Source organism: Aplidium turbinatum, chromosome 13, assembly GCF_918807975.1.
Source record: "Aplidium turbinatum chromosome 13, kaAplTurb1.1, whole genome shotgun sequence".
Taxonomy (NCBI): domain Eukaryota; kingdom Metazoa; phylum Chordata; class Ascidiacea; order Aplousobranchia; family Polyclinidae; genus Aplidium; species Aplidium turbinatum.
Window position 1 is genome coordinate 17,403,981 of NC_137484.1, and position 14,904 is coordinate 17,418,884.

At 37.1% G+C, this 14,904-nt stretch overlaps 1 protein-coding gene across 1 annotated transcript in view; it reads right to left on the reverse strand.

Annotated features, from left to right (window-relative positions):
* The window catches only part of LOC145782342 (peroxisome proliferator-activated receptor alpha-like), a 35,716-nt gene extending 20,812 nt beyond the window's left edge, over nt 1–14,904 (reverse strand). The window contains exons 1-5 of the mRNA XM_082594127.1: nt 14,775–14,904; nt 7,358–7,452; nt 5,543–5,681; nt 2,460–2,680; nt 1,900–1,990 (exon numbers count right to left, since the gene is read on the reverse strand). Of these exons, the coding sequence (XP_082450253.1) occupies nt 1,900–1,990; nt 2,460–2,680; nt 5,543–5,681; nt 7,358–7,452; nt 14,775–14,883 (655 nt within the window). The 5' untranslated portion in view covers nt 14,884–14,904. The remainder of the gene's footprint in view (nt 1–1,899; nt 1,991–2,459; nt 2,681–5,542; nt 5,682–7,357; nt 7,453–14,774) is intronic.

A 14,904-nucleotide genomic window follows, 5' to 3' on the forward strand; every position in this document is an offset into this window, starting at 1 on the left:
CTATATGCCAAATGAATTGATATACAGTATCTCCACTTTTCACTGCTCTGTGCATGTGTAGAAGATATTTTTGGTCAGTGCTGAGGTCATTTCTATCAATTTCAATCTCTGGTGCCGGAACTGCTTTATATTTTACAACATCTATTTGTGTGACAGTGGCTAGCTGCTTTATAATGGGCCCAGTGAAGCTATCAGGTCTGCTAGTATTGCCATATCTTTTGTAAGATGCCTAAGAGGCAATTCATTACTATGGAGTAGGCATATTAATTATTGAAGTGGCTTTTGGAAATGATCTTCCAGGAGCTTTATCACGACGCCTTTTTGACCTGTGTTTATTGCGGTTCCATCGCATCCAATTGCCATTACATTATCGTAGCTAATTTTATTGGATCCAAGATATTCAAGAATCCCGATAGCTATTGACACATTAGATCAGTTGGCAGCAGTAAAATGACCAACGAAATGATAACTTGGCTCCTCAAGTAAAGTAATGTGTTCTTCAACTGCGAAATGTTTTCGAAGTCGCCCAGCAATTTCATTTTGTTTGATGGTTTAATCTTTTCGGCCATCAAAATATATGCTTTGCAAATTTATGCACATGATAGGCCTACTTTCCATTTGAGTTGTAAACCTCATTTTTTTTCTCGCTCTTCTCACTTTGCTTTTATTTATGACTGATTGAGATTTGCTATCCGTTACAACTCCCGCATCTTGTAGAAATGATGAAGCAATAAGTGCTGTAGACCTATCTGAAATACCAGTACGATCGCATGATTCAGCAAATACTACTAAATTGGAAGTAACCTTGCTTTTTCTGGGGTTTTTCGAGGCAAAACTGGGTTGATAATCAAAATCTTCGCAGCGTTCTTCATTGGATGACAAAGTTTCTGAGCTTGAATAAGAAGTTAAAGGTGTTTTAACCAAAGCGCTACTTGTGCCTGCTCCTGGGTCTTCACGTAAACAACGAAATTGTTCTGATCTTGCGACTCTCCTCGGAAAACGTTTAAAATTAGACTTTGTGGCCGATTTATCATGTTTATCAATCACCATTATGCGAGTTGTTCTTTGATCAAGAATGAACTGTTGTTCTGTAACAGGGACACGATTTTCCTGCGGGCAAGTACATTGCAGAAAATTGGAACACTTAGGCTGCAACAACCGATTTCAAATATTTTTGCTTTGCAGATTCTTTCATTTGGTCCAAATTTTGCTGAAATTTAGGCCCACCTCTAGAATTTGACTTCAAAAGGTTATACTTTTTTTTTGTAACTCTTTATCATAAATATGTACTGATGTTCGTACCTCATTCGTATCATCCTGCAAAGTTAATGAACAGAACTTAAATGAGCGTACAGCGTTAACACCATCTCGCCCTTTTGCGACAAGTTTGTTTATTGAGCAATGACAAAATAGCGTTTCAAATTGGTAATAATTCAGTATTTTGGTCGTCGATGCGGGGCAGTAAACCTTAAGCTTCAAACATGCCTTTACATAGGAAAGTTCTGGGTACATCCCACTTACAATTTATAAATAGCCAGTAAAAAAATTATAAAAAAAATTATGTTAAAATGGAAAGTGAAATTTCCCTTTTTTTTTCAAAAAATTGAAAGTTTGACCCCCCTGCGGGGGCAGAAGATGCACCCCCAAACTGATGAAATTTTGCACAAGTAATTTTTTTATGCATGTGCCACTTTTTATGACTAGCCGTTTTTGAATTTCGAAAAAAAGTCAAAAACGGCCCACCCTACCTGATATATCAGAGTAAAAAATCCAATATCTAAAAAGCAAAGTTCTTCTTCCACAGGGCAAACATAAATGAATATCAGGATGAAAGTAAACACATGGATCTTCCAGTCAACACTAGTAATACAGTATAGCCTATCGTAGCATGCTTTTTACCGATAGTCGATGTTGACGCCATCTCTTTTATCTCTTCTAATATATTTGGAAAGGCTTTAAATACATCAGCAATCTGATGTAAAGATTTGGCCTAAAAAGAAAACTTTTCAGAGTTGCAACTAAGATAAAGGTAGTAACGTAAAAAAAACGAAACATTTTTAGCGAAATTATATTTGGCATGTAATTTAGACTACTCAATAACTCATGTCATTTACTCTGCTTTTTTGTATATATGGCGCTGGTGAAACAAAATGAACTGACTTGACTTGCATGACTTAGGAGAGACAGAACTGCTCAGTTTCACCAACGAAGAGAGATACTTTGTTTGATTATAAAAACAGCCTGCAAAAGGCTAACAATACGCGATAAACGTCACTATCAATATAGGCTACTGATGTTTGTAGTATTATCAATTTCCCATCATAATCTTATCTTTAATTGTAAACTTCTAATGTTGGTTATCAGATCAAGCAGAGAAAATTGCTTTATTTTCAACAATGGTAAAGACTTTTTAGTTTATTCCTTAATAAAAACTACTGTATTTTGATGTGATTACTCACTTGACTACCAAGCTCTTTACGACCGTTCCATACGCAATTTACTTTTTTTTTGGTCATAGAGCAATGTTTCGAAAAAGAAGTTGATAAATGTTCAATCAAACACACGAGATTAACGTTATGGTCCGGATCCAAAACGGAGTTTGACATGGGATTTTGTGGGCCAACAGTGTCAAATAAAATACGTTCTTTTTCCTCTGTAGGCATTCGTCCATACCGTATGGCTAAAAATTCAAAACAAATGAATCAAAATATGCTTTTATTCTGTGATAAATATCTCATTTAAAAATACAAATTCTAAGAAAATGAAGGGGTCTATCCAGCAAACGTCTATAGGATTGGAGTCAAAAGTCATGCAAATTTTACTTTATGTCGAGCTGCATGTACTTGAGAGGTTACTGTTATTTTTTATTCACTTGTTTTTCTATAAGCTTAATGGTTTTATACTAATTTTTTTATCATGCGTATTTTATGAACTAAGTGTAAGCTTGAGAATTATTCTTAAAAATAATAATTTGATGTTTTCAGGCGCAAGGCAGTGCCAATCTATGCTTTGTTGTTCTTTGGCCTTACATTGCACAAGCGCAGTGTCAGTCCTGGTTGTTTTAGTAGCGCTGTTGTAGCCTATGTTTAATAGCTGCACACTACTTTTTTCTTTAAAAGTACAAACCAAGAGAATGACAAATATCCAGCTTTGTAGAATTGACTTGTTTTAGTGCCGCACTCAGTTTAGTAGGCCATAGCCCTAAGAAGGGCCGTTGGCATTTCTCTCTAGAGCAGCGGTCTGTTCATAATCATGAGAGAAATCAAGGGCTGTCAAAGGGGCGCCACTCTGCAAACGACGGCACGGCCACGGGCTCTTTAAAGAGCCCAAGCCCTAAAAAAAATACACGCTTTTTACAATCACCATAACTCTGGTCTTTGTTTGCCAAACTGCATGGGTCTTACTTTTTTAGAAAGAGGAAGACTTGTATTGTCTAAAAGTTGAAAAATATTACTAGGTTTGTATTTGAACTTTTTCTGCAATTTTCAGTCATTTACAGAGAATTTTTATTTTTGTGCAAAGTGAAGTTTATGCGGTTCTTTCTTCGCATAACGCATAAACATCACCGTGACAACGTTGCGTGGAAAGCTTGACACTTGCTTGACGTCTAGCAGTGACGTTTACCTCAGTTTAAAGGGTTTTTTTTTCAGATATCTAAACGTAAACAAAAAAAGTCAAAAAAACATAAAATTTTTGTTGTTTGTCAAAAATTTTAGTCGTTTAAGAGATTTTAAAAAAAAATTCACAAAATTTGTGAACATATAAAAGACTGTTAAAAATGCAACAACTTTCATGTTTTAATTTTTTTTCTGACAGTTAGGGGAGACTGGGGTTAGTTGGAAAGTTTTTCTTTTAAAGTGAAATTTAAAACAACTGGTGCATAACCTGACAACTTGAAGCGGCTTAAATTATCACCTATGGTATCCTGTATCTTACAACCAAAAATAAGTATTGAGTCAATTCAGCTTTTAATGGAAATTTAAAATAAACAAACATACAATTGATTTTCCAACTAACCCCGTGTCTGGGGTTAGTTGGAAAACATCATGGGGTTAGTTGGAAAATGTCATGAGGTTAACATTTACATGTCGTTGTAAGCAAATAAATTACTTTCTTTCAAGTAAAAAAGCAATAAATTCAACAACCAATTACTTGAAACCAGGGTTTCTCATCCTGGAGGCCATGGACTCTAGTAGGCCATGAGCCTTTTTCAAGGGCGCCATTGAAAAAAAATAATTTTTTTAATTTATTATCTCTATGTCCTTTGTACTTTTCAAGTTATTCAAAGTTCAAACTAAAACCTTACAATGTGCTAATACTTTCAAAAGCACAATTTAAAACTTCAAAAGTATTCAAAACATTTTCCAACTAACCCCATCTACAATTTTCCAACTAGCCCCATCAGGACATGACTAACAATTTTCCTAAAATATTCAAGCATGGTTCATTTGACCAAAATTTATTTATTTCTCAGTATTGTGGAACAACTACAGCTAACACACACCAAAAAACGTGTGTCTATCTTTAACGCCATGGACGCATAAGATGTTTCCCAAAGAGCCAAAAATTTTACTTCATAGCTAAAAAAATAAAAAATGTTCACCCAAGCAGGCATACCTGGACTCAGCAAATCGAAACTAACATGGATTGTGTGTTTTGACAAACTACATCACATGGTGGCAGTAAATATTTAAAAAAGTTTTCGGGAGTTGCAAAAATGCTGATTTTTCAACTAACCCCGCTTTCCAACTAACCCCAGTCTCCCCTACCGTTCCTAAATACAGCAGTTCAAAATCAAAGCCTTGCTCAAGCTAAATCTGAAAAATGCATCAAAAAAGCGTGGCAGTTGTATCATGCCTGATACAGTCACATGCTCTTGAGCGGTGTTGAACCTGCGCCCCATCGAACGTCCAACCAGGGCTCTCACTATTCGGCTATGACAATGTCGTACTCGGTTTAGCCTACTGATGCAACGACCAGGATACCAATCACCAGGTTTATAAAATTTATATAAATCGCACTGAATCACTCAACATAATTATGCACTATCTAAAGCGAGACCCTCTGTTTCAATCGGCTGTAGAGTCGGGCAAGCAAAATACAACTGCGACTTCTCGGTAAAAGGTTTCTCTCTCTCTCTCGGTTAATAACTGGCCGACTCCGAATTCAGTGTTGCTAGATTTTTAGGGTTGCCCGATTTTTTAACTTTTTGCTCTTATCCATATTTTTAATTTAATTTCACTTAAATTGTGATTGAAATTGAAACAAATACTTCTATTTCCTGGTAAAGATTTAGAGCGCAGTACGGAGAACAAGAAAGAATACTTTGAAAATAGATTCCAAACAAAGTTTTATTGTTCATCATTTTGTATCAAGCCAGAATCGGAGTCGGCTTTTTTCAACGACTCCGCCCCACTCCACGATTGCGACTCCTTATCCACAGCATTGGTTGCAGCTGGTATTAAATCGTAAGTAAAACAACAATATGCAAGGCAATTCCAATGTGTTTAGAAAAAGACAGTTATATGTTCATTTTACTTACCCTTTGTAGACATTCCAACCTCCAAGCACTTTTTATAACGACAATACTGACATTTATTTCTGCTTTCAATGTCGATTTTGCAAGATCGGTTACATTCGTCGTATTGCTTTTCTAGACGGGTTGTTCGACGAAAAAAACCCTGAAAAAGATTAAAGTTTGCTTCAAATGTAAAATTCGTCTTGAATCGAAAACATAAAGTTTGTTACTTACAATACACATAGGCCTAAGTTAGGCCTAATGTTAGGAACGTAGTTTAAATCTGATAAAAAATGGCAAAAAATGTAAATCGAAAATATAGGCTCTACACCATGGCAATATGTTGATGCTTTAAGTATTCCGATAATGCTAGCGTGCCCCAGACAGAGATTGTAATTGCTAATATAACTTTGTATTTTTTCTTCTGCAATGTGCACCGTTTCAGCCTTTACAAGCATTTTTTGGATGCCGTATGCTTATCTTCAATAGTGTTCTAAAAATTTTGGCATTGCCGCAAGGGCGTCCGCAGGTTTTCGGTTAGGGGGGTCAAGGTGGGTTCACTCTGCCCTTTCGGCCGGATGCAAAATTTTTTTGAAAATTTGACCATTACACCATCCAGACAATTTAAGCTTATCATTTTTATCAGTGTTTACATTTCTAGTGGCACCAGTGAGGAATACTATCGCCGCTCCATTTACGTTCCTTACATGGACTCTTTAATCCAGTCTCTGAAAAGTCGCTTCTCAGAGACGAACATGCCGGCATTCATGTTATACCAACTGCATCCAGCGCAGATGGAGAAAATTGACCGTTCAGACTACAAAGCCCTGGTCAAAACCATACACCAATTCTACAACTTTGACAATATTTTCAGCAGGACGCCATGTCGTGGTATGACATAACCATAAAAGGAAAATTTCCTCTGTCCGAAGACCAGGAAGAATTGGAATTTGTGGACTTGGTGAAAAATATGGAACTTTTTCCAGCTGTACGTCAAGCGATGATAACATTACTGACCCTCCCCGCCACTACTTGTACGGTAGAAAGGTCATTCAGTACAATGAGGCGGGTCAAAACATGGCTCAGATCAACCATGTCTGACGACAGGCTATCCGGGCTGTGTATGATGAGTGTCCACAGAAGCCGAAAACTCGGACAAAAATTCGTTCATCCAAAAAGTCATCAAAAAATTCGGCAAAGAGCCACGTCGACTTCATTTTTTATTCAAGAACTGATTAACTAAACTGGTGGCTGATTGTTCTTTTCTGTATGATTCAATGTTACGAACAGCTTCATTGAATTCACGAAATACGAGATGATTTTATCTGAAATTGTGAATTATCCTTCTTCAGATTTATGTGAGATAAAGCCAGTGCCCGCACTAGTAATGTGGTTCTGAGAGTACAGGAGCTCAAGTTGTCGAATTTTGCGATTACGGGTAGCTCGTAGGTATCTTCGTAAATTAATAGAGGAAGTGGGATACTCCCGAAGAAGGGTGATGAACACAATCGGAGAGCTTGACCAGCCAGTCATCACTCGTATCACCTTCACCCCTCCCCCCCCTTTCAGAAAATTGCCTATTTTTGCATGTTCTCGCTTTTTCATTTTTCATCAAATAATTTTCCAAGAGGGGTCAGCTGACCCCATTTGCCCCTATGTGCGGACGCCCTTGGGCATTGGTCAGATGTGGGTTTCAGGATTTTCAAGCTGTTTTTTTTTTGGTATGCCTTTGTTGTTATGTGAGCTTGGATTCAGTCCAATGCTGTATAAACAGAAATTATGTATGTACAATGTTGTGCAATGATGTTGGTACAATGTTGTAATATTTTTAAAATTTACCTTGCAACCTTCACATACATAAACACCATAATGGAAGCCAGATGATATATCTCCACATACGCTGCATGGGATTTTCAGAGATGATGACTTGATGCCTGTGGGGTAAGAAAATATTGTATCATTAAACTTTGTGAATACTTCAGTAGTTTGTATAATGTGCAGGTAACAGTAACATAAAAAAATTCTGTTTATGACAGAATTAATGACAAAAACTGAATAGTTTATTTAAATCGCACGCCACATATACAAGCAATAGCTCAAAAATGTTTGGGAAACACTGGTTTACAGCAAATGTCAACATACAAAGAAAATTTAGCTTGATCATTAAAACTCGACAAAAAAGGAAGTAGGTCTGCTTCAAACTATGAGAAATCTAAAACTTAATTTTGACGTAAATTACGACACTCTCATTTAAATCGCTTTAAACAGAGTTGCCATATCGTTCTTATTTCTAAGATTTGTCCTTATTTTAAAGGGGAATGTCTCAGAAAAAATTATGGTTCTTATTTCTACGCAATGTCTTTATTTTTTACTTGTTCTCATTTTGTCTTATTTTCAAGAATTACAAAACTTCTAGAAATAGACTTAGTAAAACAACAGTCAAAATTTCTGCTACAAGTGTCTTGAGACCTAACCTGAGCTGTCTTGAGATGCACGAAATTCCATTAACAAGAAGTTGATGGAATAGATTGTTTCTGGCAAAAAATATGGCATGGCTCGTATAAATGCAAAAATTTGTTCAAAAAACGTTTGTTGCGTTTCAAATAAAAATTTAATTTTTTGATTGTCCTTATCTTGGGGTCCATGCCAATGGCAACCCTGGCTAAATACTTTCATCTAGCCAACCTTCTTAAAACAACAATCAGAATATTTACATGAGGTGTGGTTAATCGGATTGCGACATTTCTAGTCTGGCCACAAAGAATCTCACAAAAAATCACATGCGGCTTTACAAATTCGTAAACAACTTTCGTTAAGTCTGATGCTGAGGTATTGTAAGCTTGGAGCTTTTATAAATTTATTGATTGCTTCACCATACCATCACGAAACAACTAATTTCAAAGAAACAATTATGGTGCTGTCGCTGTTGGTTGTCGTCGTATGCAGTAGCGTAGGGTCTAACGGGCACGGAGGGGTCACGTACCCCCAACTCATTTTAAAGATGCAGTCAATTTTTTTATTATTATTTGAAAAATAAAATTCAGAGGTCTGCTTTGAAAATTTCGTGAATAATGAAGTATCAAAGTATCAGGGGGATTAAGGGATAGGGGGTCCAGATCATTTATATTACGCAATTCATGCACTTAAAACTTTTCTGTTTTCAAAACTTAACTGCAAGTTAAAGAAATAGCAGTGACATTCCAAGAATGCGTCACTTTTGAAGTTAGTCTTTTTAAAAACATTGTTACAATGTATTCACAAATGCATTTCTGGCATCACTTCAGTTATGACATCATTATTGTCTTTTGTAATATCAAAGTTTATTCGTTTTCCGTCTTTCGTTGTTAATAATTTCAAAATCAGTAGGCTATAGAATAGAGGGTTGCTGTTTTGCGACGTGCATAATTTAAAGGATAAAGGGAGCCTACTTTTATTACTTTCTGCACTACTAAAATCTTTATCCTCCTTGGTTTTGTGGTCAACCACACCAATTAAGCGTGACATTTGAACTTCTTCGTGGTTTTATTTTTTTGCCTGCTTATGTGTCTAACTAAGTCTAGTTGAGCTGTGTAATAACAAAAATAATGCTTGTTTTTATATAGCCCTGTATCAATCGCAGAATGAGTTGCTCCTCAGCGCTTTACAAAGCACACAGTGTCAATACAGCCGTATAGAGGCGCAACTAAGTACATTATTATCTGAATCCATTCCATTGCCCAGTGTCAAGCAGGAGTTCGTGGTATCGAACCTATGCCTACCGATTCAGATGCGGATGCACTAACGAGCCAGTATAAAGTAACACCAGGCTAGAGCGACCCACCTACTTGAACAACCGGTCTATTTTACTAGTGGCTATGCTATTCTAACTTTTAGTACACTTCAGTTTTCACCGTGTATTGGGGTACCACTCGCTTTCATTTCAATGCGACCAGCTTGGCTTTTCAAGGAAATCTGATTTTAGTGAGTTGTTATTGGTTTTATGTTGACAAGTTTTTAACAGAAAACTTCGTTCCATTTCGACGGAAAATTCTTTTGTCTTTTTCATTTCCTAATCGTAGCGATTTGGTTTCGTTATACGCTTGACAAAAATTGAAATGTAGCAGAATGCTACAACGCAGAAAGCGTCATATAGTGCAAAAGTGCTTCGTCACGATATATAAACTGCTTCGTCACGATATATAAACTAGGTTTTCACGTAGGGATGTTTCAAACAAACCACAGTGAATTTCAAAATTCTATTTCTTTTTACATAATTCCTTCGCCTTGATTTTCTTTTCGAATTAAACTTCTCAAACGAAACAAATATTTACTTTATTTTAATTTGTAATTTTGGTTTGTAAAATGCATTTTCTGTAAATGGATTGTGCTCTACACAATAAAATATGGTATTTGATTAAGCAAGCACACTTATCGTAGAAATTCGCCCCATCTGCGGTCTGACATCTTTTTACAAGAGTAGTGACTTTAGATACATGATAAAGGATTACTTTTTGCATGTGAAGTTTGTTTCGAAAGCCATAATTACTGCTAACTTAAAGTAGTTGAATGAGTGTCAAGTGCGTTCTATTTCAGTTGTTAAGAGGTACGTGACCAAAATTTTTCTGACCACCTTCAATTTGCTACAATAAAAACATGTTTTACCTGCATGCTGGCGGACCAGTCAATTCGATCAGTCGAAAAATTCTAAATAAGAAATGTTGTGTTTTTCTCACTTTTTTGAGGGTCAAACCAAGTGTCCCCTGGATCGACTAATTAGTGATGGTGAAAGTGACACAAAGAATGGCGCACAATTTGTCTCAACTACTAACACTGGGTTTAAAAGCGGGGAAAACACAATTATAAGCGTTTTTTACACTTTTAGTTTTAATGTCTTTTAGCCAGTAGAGTATATTTGACTGCACCAGCAGATTAATATTTGAACACCAGAGTATCTAGTAAGAATTTAAACAATAAGTGCTGTTAATACTACAAAAAGTGTTCAATGCCAAACGAAAAACCAGGCAGACCTAGTTCTATTTGAATAAGTTCCTTCTGATGATTCTATTGAGGTGAAACAGACTGTTAAGGTTGTTAGTAAAACAGTAAGAATTTAAATATTTCCACGCTTTAGGCTATGCACTTCACCATGCTAAGATCGTGGTTACAAACGTGTGATCTGGTGTAGAGTAAACAAATTTATTAAGTTATTAGTTTTTCCATCAAAAGTGTACTTATACGCTTCCGAGTAAATGCATGCACTGTGTACGTACAGAGCTTCACCAACCCGTGCTGAGGAGTGGTCAGCGTTGAAAAATTGTGTTTTTATGCTTGCATGATACCTCACAAAATCAAACCTCATAGGCTGCTGTAACAGTTTCTTTCTATTTCTTACCAGGAAAGAGACTCGGAAAGGATTAATGACGTAGTTTAATGGGATATAACCGAAAAGCAGTCAATTAAATGGTCGGATAGATCTACTAGCAAAATGATAATGAAAATTCTTGAAGGACTTTAACGAACGGCTTCTCAAATAACTTTAATTTCGAACACAATTTATATCACCACCAATTCTCATTTAACTTGTATTCAAGTACTTCAACTTTCAATCCACAATAATCTCTGCACCTATTACCAATCCACAACTCGTAACACAACTCTCATAATAATTAACTCATAATTCAACTCTCATAATCATCAACTCAATAATAATAATTACGCAAATTACAACACTATTTATAGAAGGTTGTTCAGTCTAGTAACTTCGAGAAGGTTACGCATTGTTACATCATAAAGACCCATTGCTTTGTCAAGCTGCATTAAGCGTAAACAAGCAGAAGCTTAAAGAAGTTTAAAGAATGTCACGTACGGTAGAAGATTCTAGAAAATACGTTACGTAATAATGATTTCGCAATCAGAGATCTACTGGTAAACATCCTTATGACGTCATGACAAACGTCACTCGGCAATTGTGAAAAACAACAGAGCATTCCAGATTTGCATGCTTACAGAAGACTCTGGAAATACGTTACATAATACAGAATTCGTAATCAAAGGTTACTACAGTACAGGACAATGACCGATAATAACACATAGCCTAAAAATTCCACCATTAAAACAGCACGCTCGGTCAAGATACAAAGCAGCCCGTCGCGAGACCTCGCACATTGATTGTGACAGCTACTTCAATTGAAAACTGTCACACTACTTGTGGATCCGCATGTTCCTTGTGGGCAGTGTTGTCGTAAACAGAGGTACATTGGATGTTGCCTCTTTCTTCAAGATTGATACTGTTTGTTTGTTTGTTTGTTTGTTTATCTTTATCCTGCATTGCGGGAAAGCGGACTTGAGCGCTATGCATCGGTGTACGCCTTCCGACATACACCTGACCTACGCTGCAGCCGACAGCAATGTCTGTTTCCGGTTGTCTACTCTACTTATGACTTAAATTTGGTACTACCCATTACTCGAAAATCGATCACTAGGTAGAGGCAATTATCGTAAAGTTTCTTGCCCAGAGAAACAACAGCAAGTGCGAGTGGCTGGAGTCGAACATGCAGGCTCTCGACTGCGAGCCCAACGCGCTAACCACTCGGCCACAGCTGCCGACACTCGGCCACAGCTGCCGACAAAGTTCAGGCTAAGAAAATTAGGAATAAAAAAAAAGCAAAAGCTACGGTTGGTGAGAAAAGATATTAGAACATGGAAAGTAGGATAAATTAACCTTGACTGACGGGAAACATATCGAAGGGAAGTAAACTAATGAACCCCTGATGGTGGAGACAAATTCTGGGTTTCTGATACTGAAAATGACACAAACAGATGATTGTGATTAGGTTGAAATTCATCATGTCTTTGCTTTTTCAATTGTAATCCGAATTGCTGCTTTTCGCCAACGCAACACTTTGACGACAATAAGAAATTGTGTTGGCTTTGAAACGAAGGCGAAGTTTTATATCAATTCTTCTTTGAATAAACGATTTTAATTATTAAAATTTGTTCCCTTGTAAATTTTCATATAATCTGTAATTTCTGGTTTTTGTTTATAAAGAGTGAAATGTAGCTTACAGTTCTGTGAAGTGCAATATATCGTCAGTCTGGAGTTAACTTGTTTACGCGTATCTGCAATTGGGCGTGGTTACGAACAAGCTAAACAGAAGTACGCTACGAAACACCGTTGTTTTTCCTATTTATCTGCAAGATGTGACTTATTTTTGCAAACAGAATCTTGTTTTTCTCATCAATAAAAACAGATTACTGTATTAGATTTATCGCTTATGTAGCCTAAACATTGTCACCACAAAATATAAAGTAAGCATGTAAGTAAACAATAAGCAACACATGATTTAAATTTTTTATTTAGACACAAAAATAAATATGAAAAAATATCTAACACTTTCGGCTTTTGTAGAGCATTTCAGAAAGTCTACATATATCACAGATGACGGCAGACAGTGACGCCGTTTCAACTCGCCTTTCGGGTCACACTAGTTCAGCAGGCGTCAGTATTGCCAGATGCCACTAAATGAAAATCCATAGCTGCCTCACAAATTTGTCAAACGCAAGAAAAATGGCTTTAAAAAATTATTTCGAGCAATATTGGCCGGGAATTCTAGAAAGCACCTTTGAACCCGGGCCTGAGATGGTAAGGTATTAGAGAGCCGTAATCATTCTATGGGACCCGAGAGGTGGAAAGAAACTCCGGTTATTTTTTGGAGTTGTCCTATTGTCATATAATAAGCTTGCATCCAATCTGGTGTTTGCCGTTTTTTCTTAGAGATAAATCCTTTCTTCGGGTGAAAAGCTACCTATTTTTGATGAATTTCTAATGATTCCCTCTTTTTTGAGGTAGTCTATTGTCCTTTTTGGTTTTTGTAGAGTTATCTTGCTTGGGGACCCGGCCTCTCAATGGGCCTCTCATTGGTAACGGGCCCAAACTATCTTTTCAACGGTCATGTACTTTGATTTCCATCTAGTTTAAACAAAGGCTAATGGTTGGTTGGTTTTGAATCTTTATCCTCGGACTGACAAAGCCTTGATAAGTTATTCCTGGTAGTTTCACATACTTCTAGAGGCTCCTGACGCAGGGCCTGTTACCGAGATTGGCAGAGTGAAGTTTTCCGATTGTTGAAATGTTGTCGGGGAGTTATTTCATTCACTAAGTGCCGCTGAATGAAAAGCAGTCCTGAAAAGCGTTGCTCAAGCGCGTTGCTCAAGCCGACACCCCGAGAGTCGAAACAGCGCTGCGTGATCTTGAGCCTGGCGCGTAGCCACTGAGCTAACGGGGCAGACATAATACCAAGTTTTATATGGAGAAGAGCATTGACAATTTTCTCTCTGACAACTAGCGATTGATCAATAGCCTAAAGTTTTTTTTTCATCTACTTTTATTTCTACTGACCCACTGTTTTGTTGTGTAGTATTCACTTTGTGCTTTATTGCTGCCCACAAACAGAAAGCGCATTGGTAACTTGTATATTCGTGTTGAATGTCAAAAAGAAAGTTGCCATTTTTTAATTTACACACATTTTTTACCGGTAATGACACAGTGTGGTCGATTTTTTTTTGTCATATCCAGATTTACGCCCGATGGTTCAAGCTCCCTAGCGTTGGCAAGGGGTCCGGGAGGTACTTTGGACCCGGGCCAGACTAATTTTAAAGGCACGTAACCTTTTCAAGGGGCACGGGAGAGTGAAGAAACCACCGCGTGTTCTTTTAGTGCACTTCGTTTTTATTTGAAGTGTCTTGATTTGGGACCCGAGGATCAGATTGGTACTGGGCCCAAATTTCCCTCTCAACGGCCCTGTTCAAGCTAGATTCAGATTAATGGATGGAAAGACAAAAAAGCCTATCTTCGTGTCCACCTTCAGGCATGTACTTAAGCGTTCTGCCTAAGACACAGGCGCATGCTCTTGAGCGGTGTCGAACCGTCGCTCTTTCGATTGGCGTACCAGGGCTCTCGCCACTCGGCTATGCAATTGCAATAGTGCTATGATGGTGCATGAAAATAATCACCAATGCAGTAGTTTGAGTTTTGTGCAAGACATCTCCACTAGGCTTCAGCCTAGTGCTTTATAAGCACAGCTTTGCGAGGGCTACCGAATGTCTGTTTGCAAACTGCAAGTTGCACACCACTGCTGATAACATTATATTATGAGCAATGATTATATAGTTGCTTATCTTTATTTCATTGGTATACAATTGGCTGCTTAAATCAAAGAACGTTTGAAATGAGTTGCTAGAACATTGGAACGCAATCAAATTTGAGCTTATTTCATACCTGAAACCTTTGAAAATCGAGTTGCTTTGATTGATGTGTTCTTTATTTTCTTCGTTGTTGTTTTCATTGAGTCTTTGTTTGATTTTTCATCGGCATTTTTTGAACTCATTTTTAAAAAACTTTAAAATAG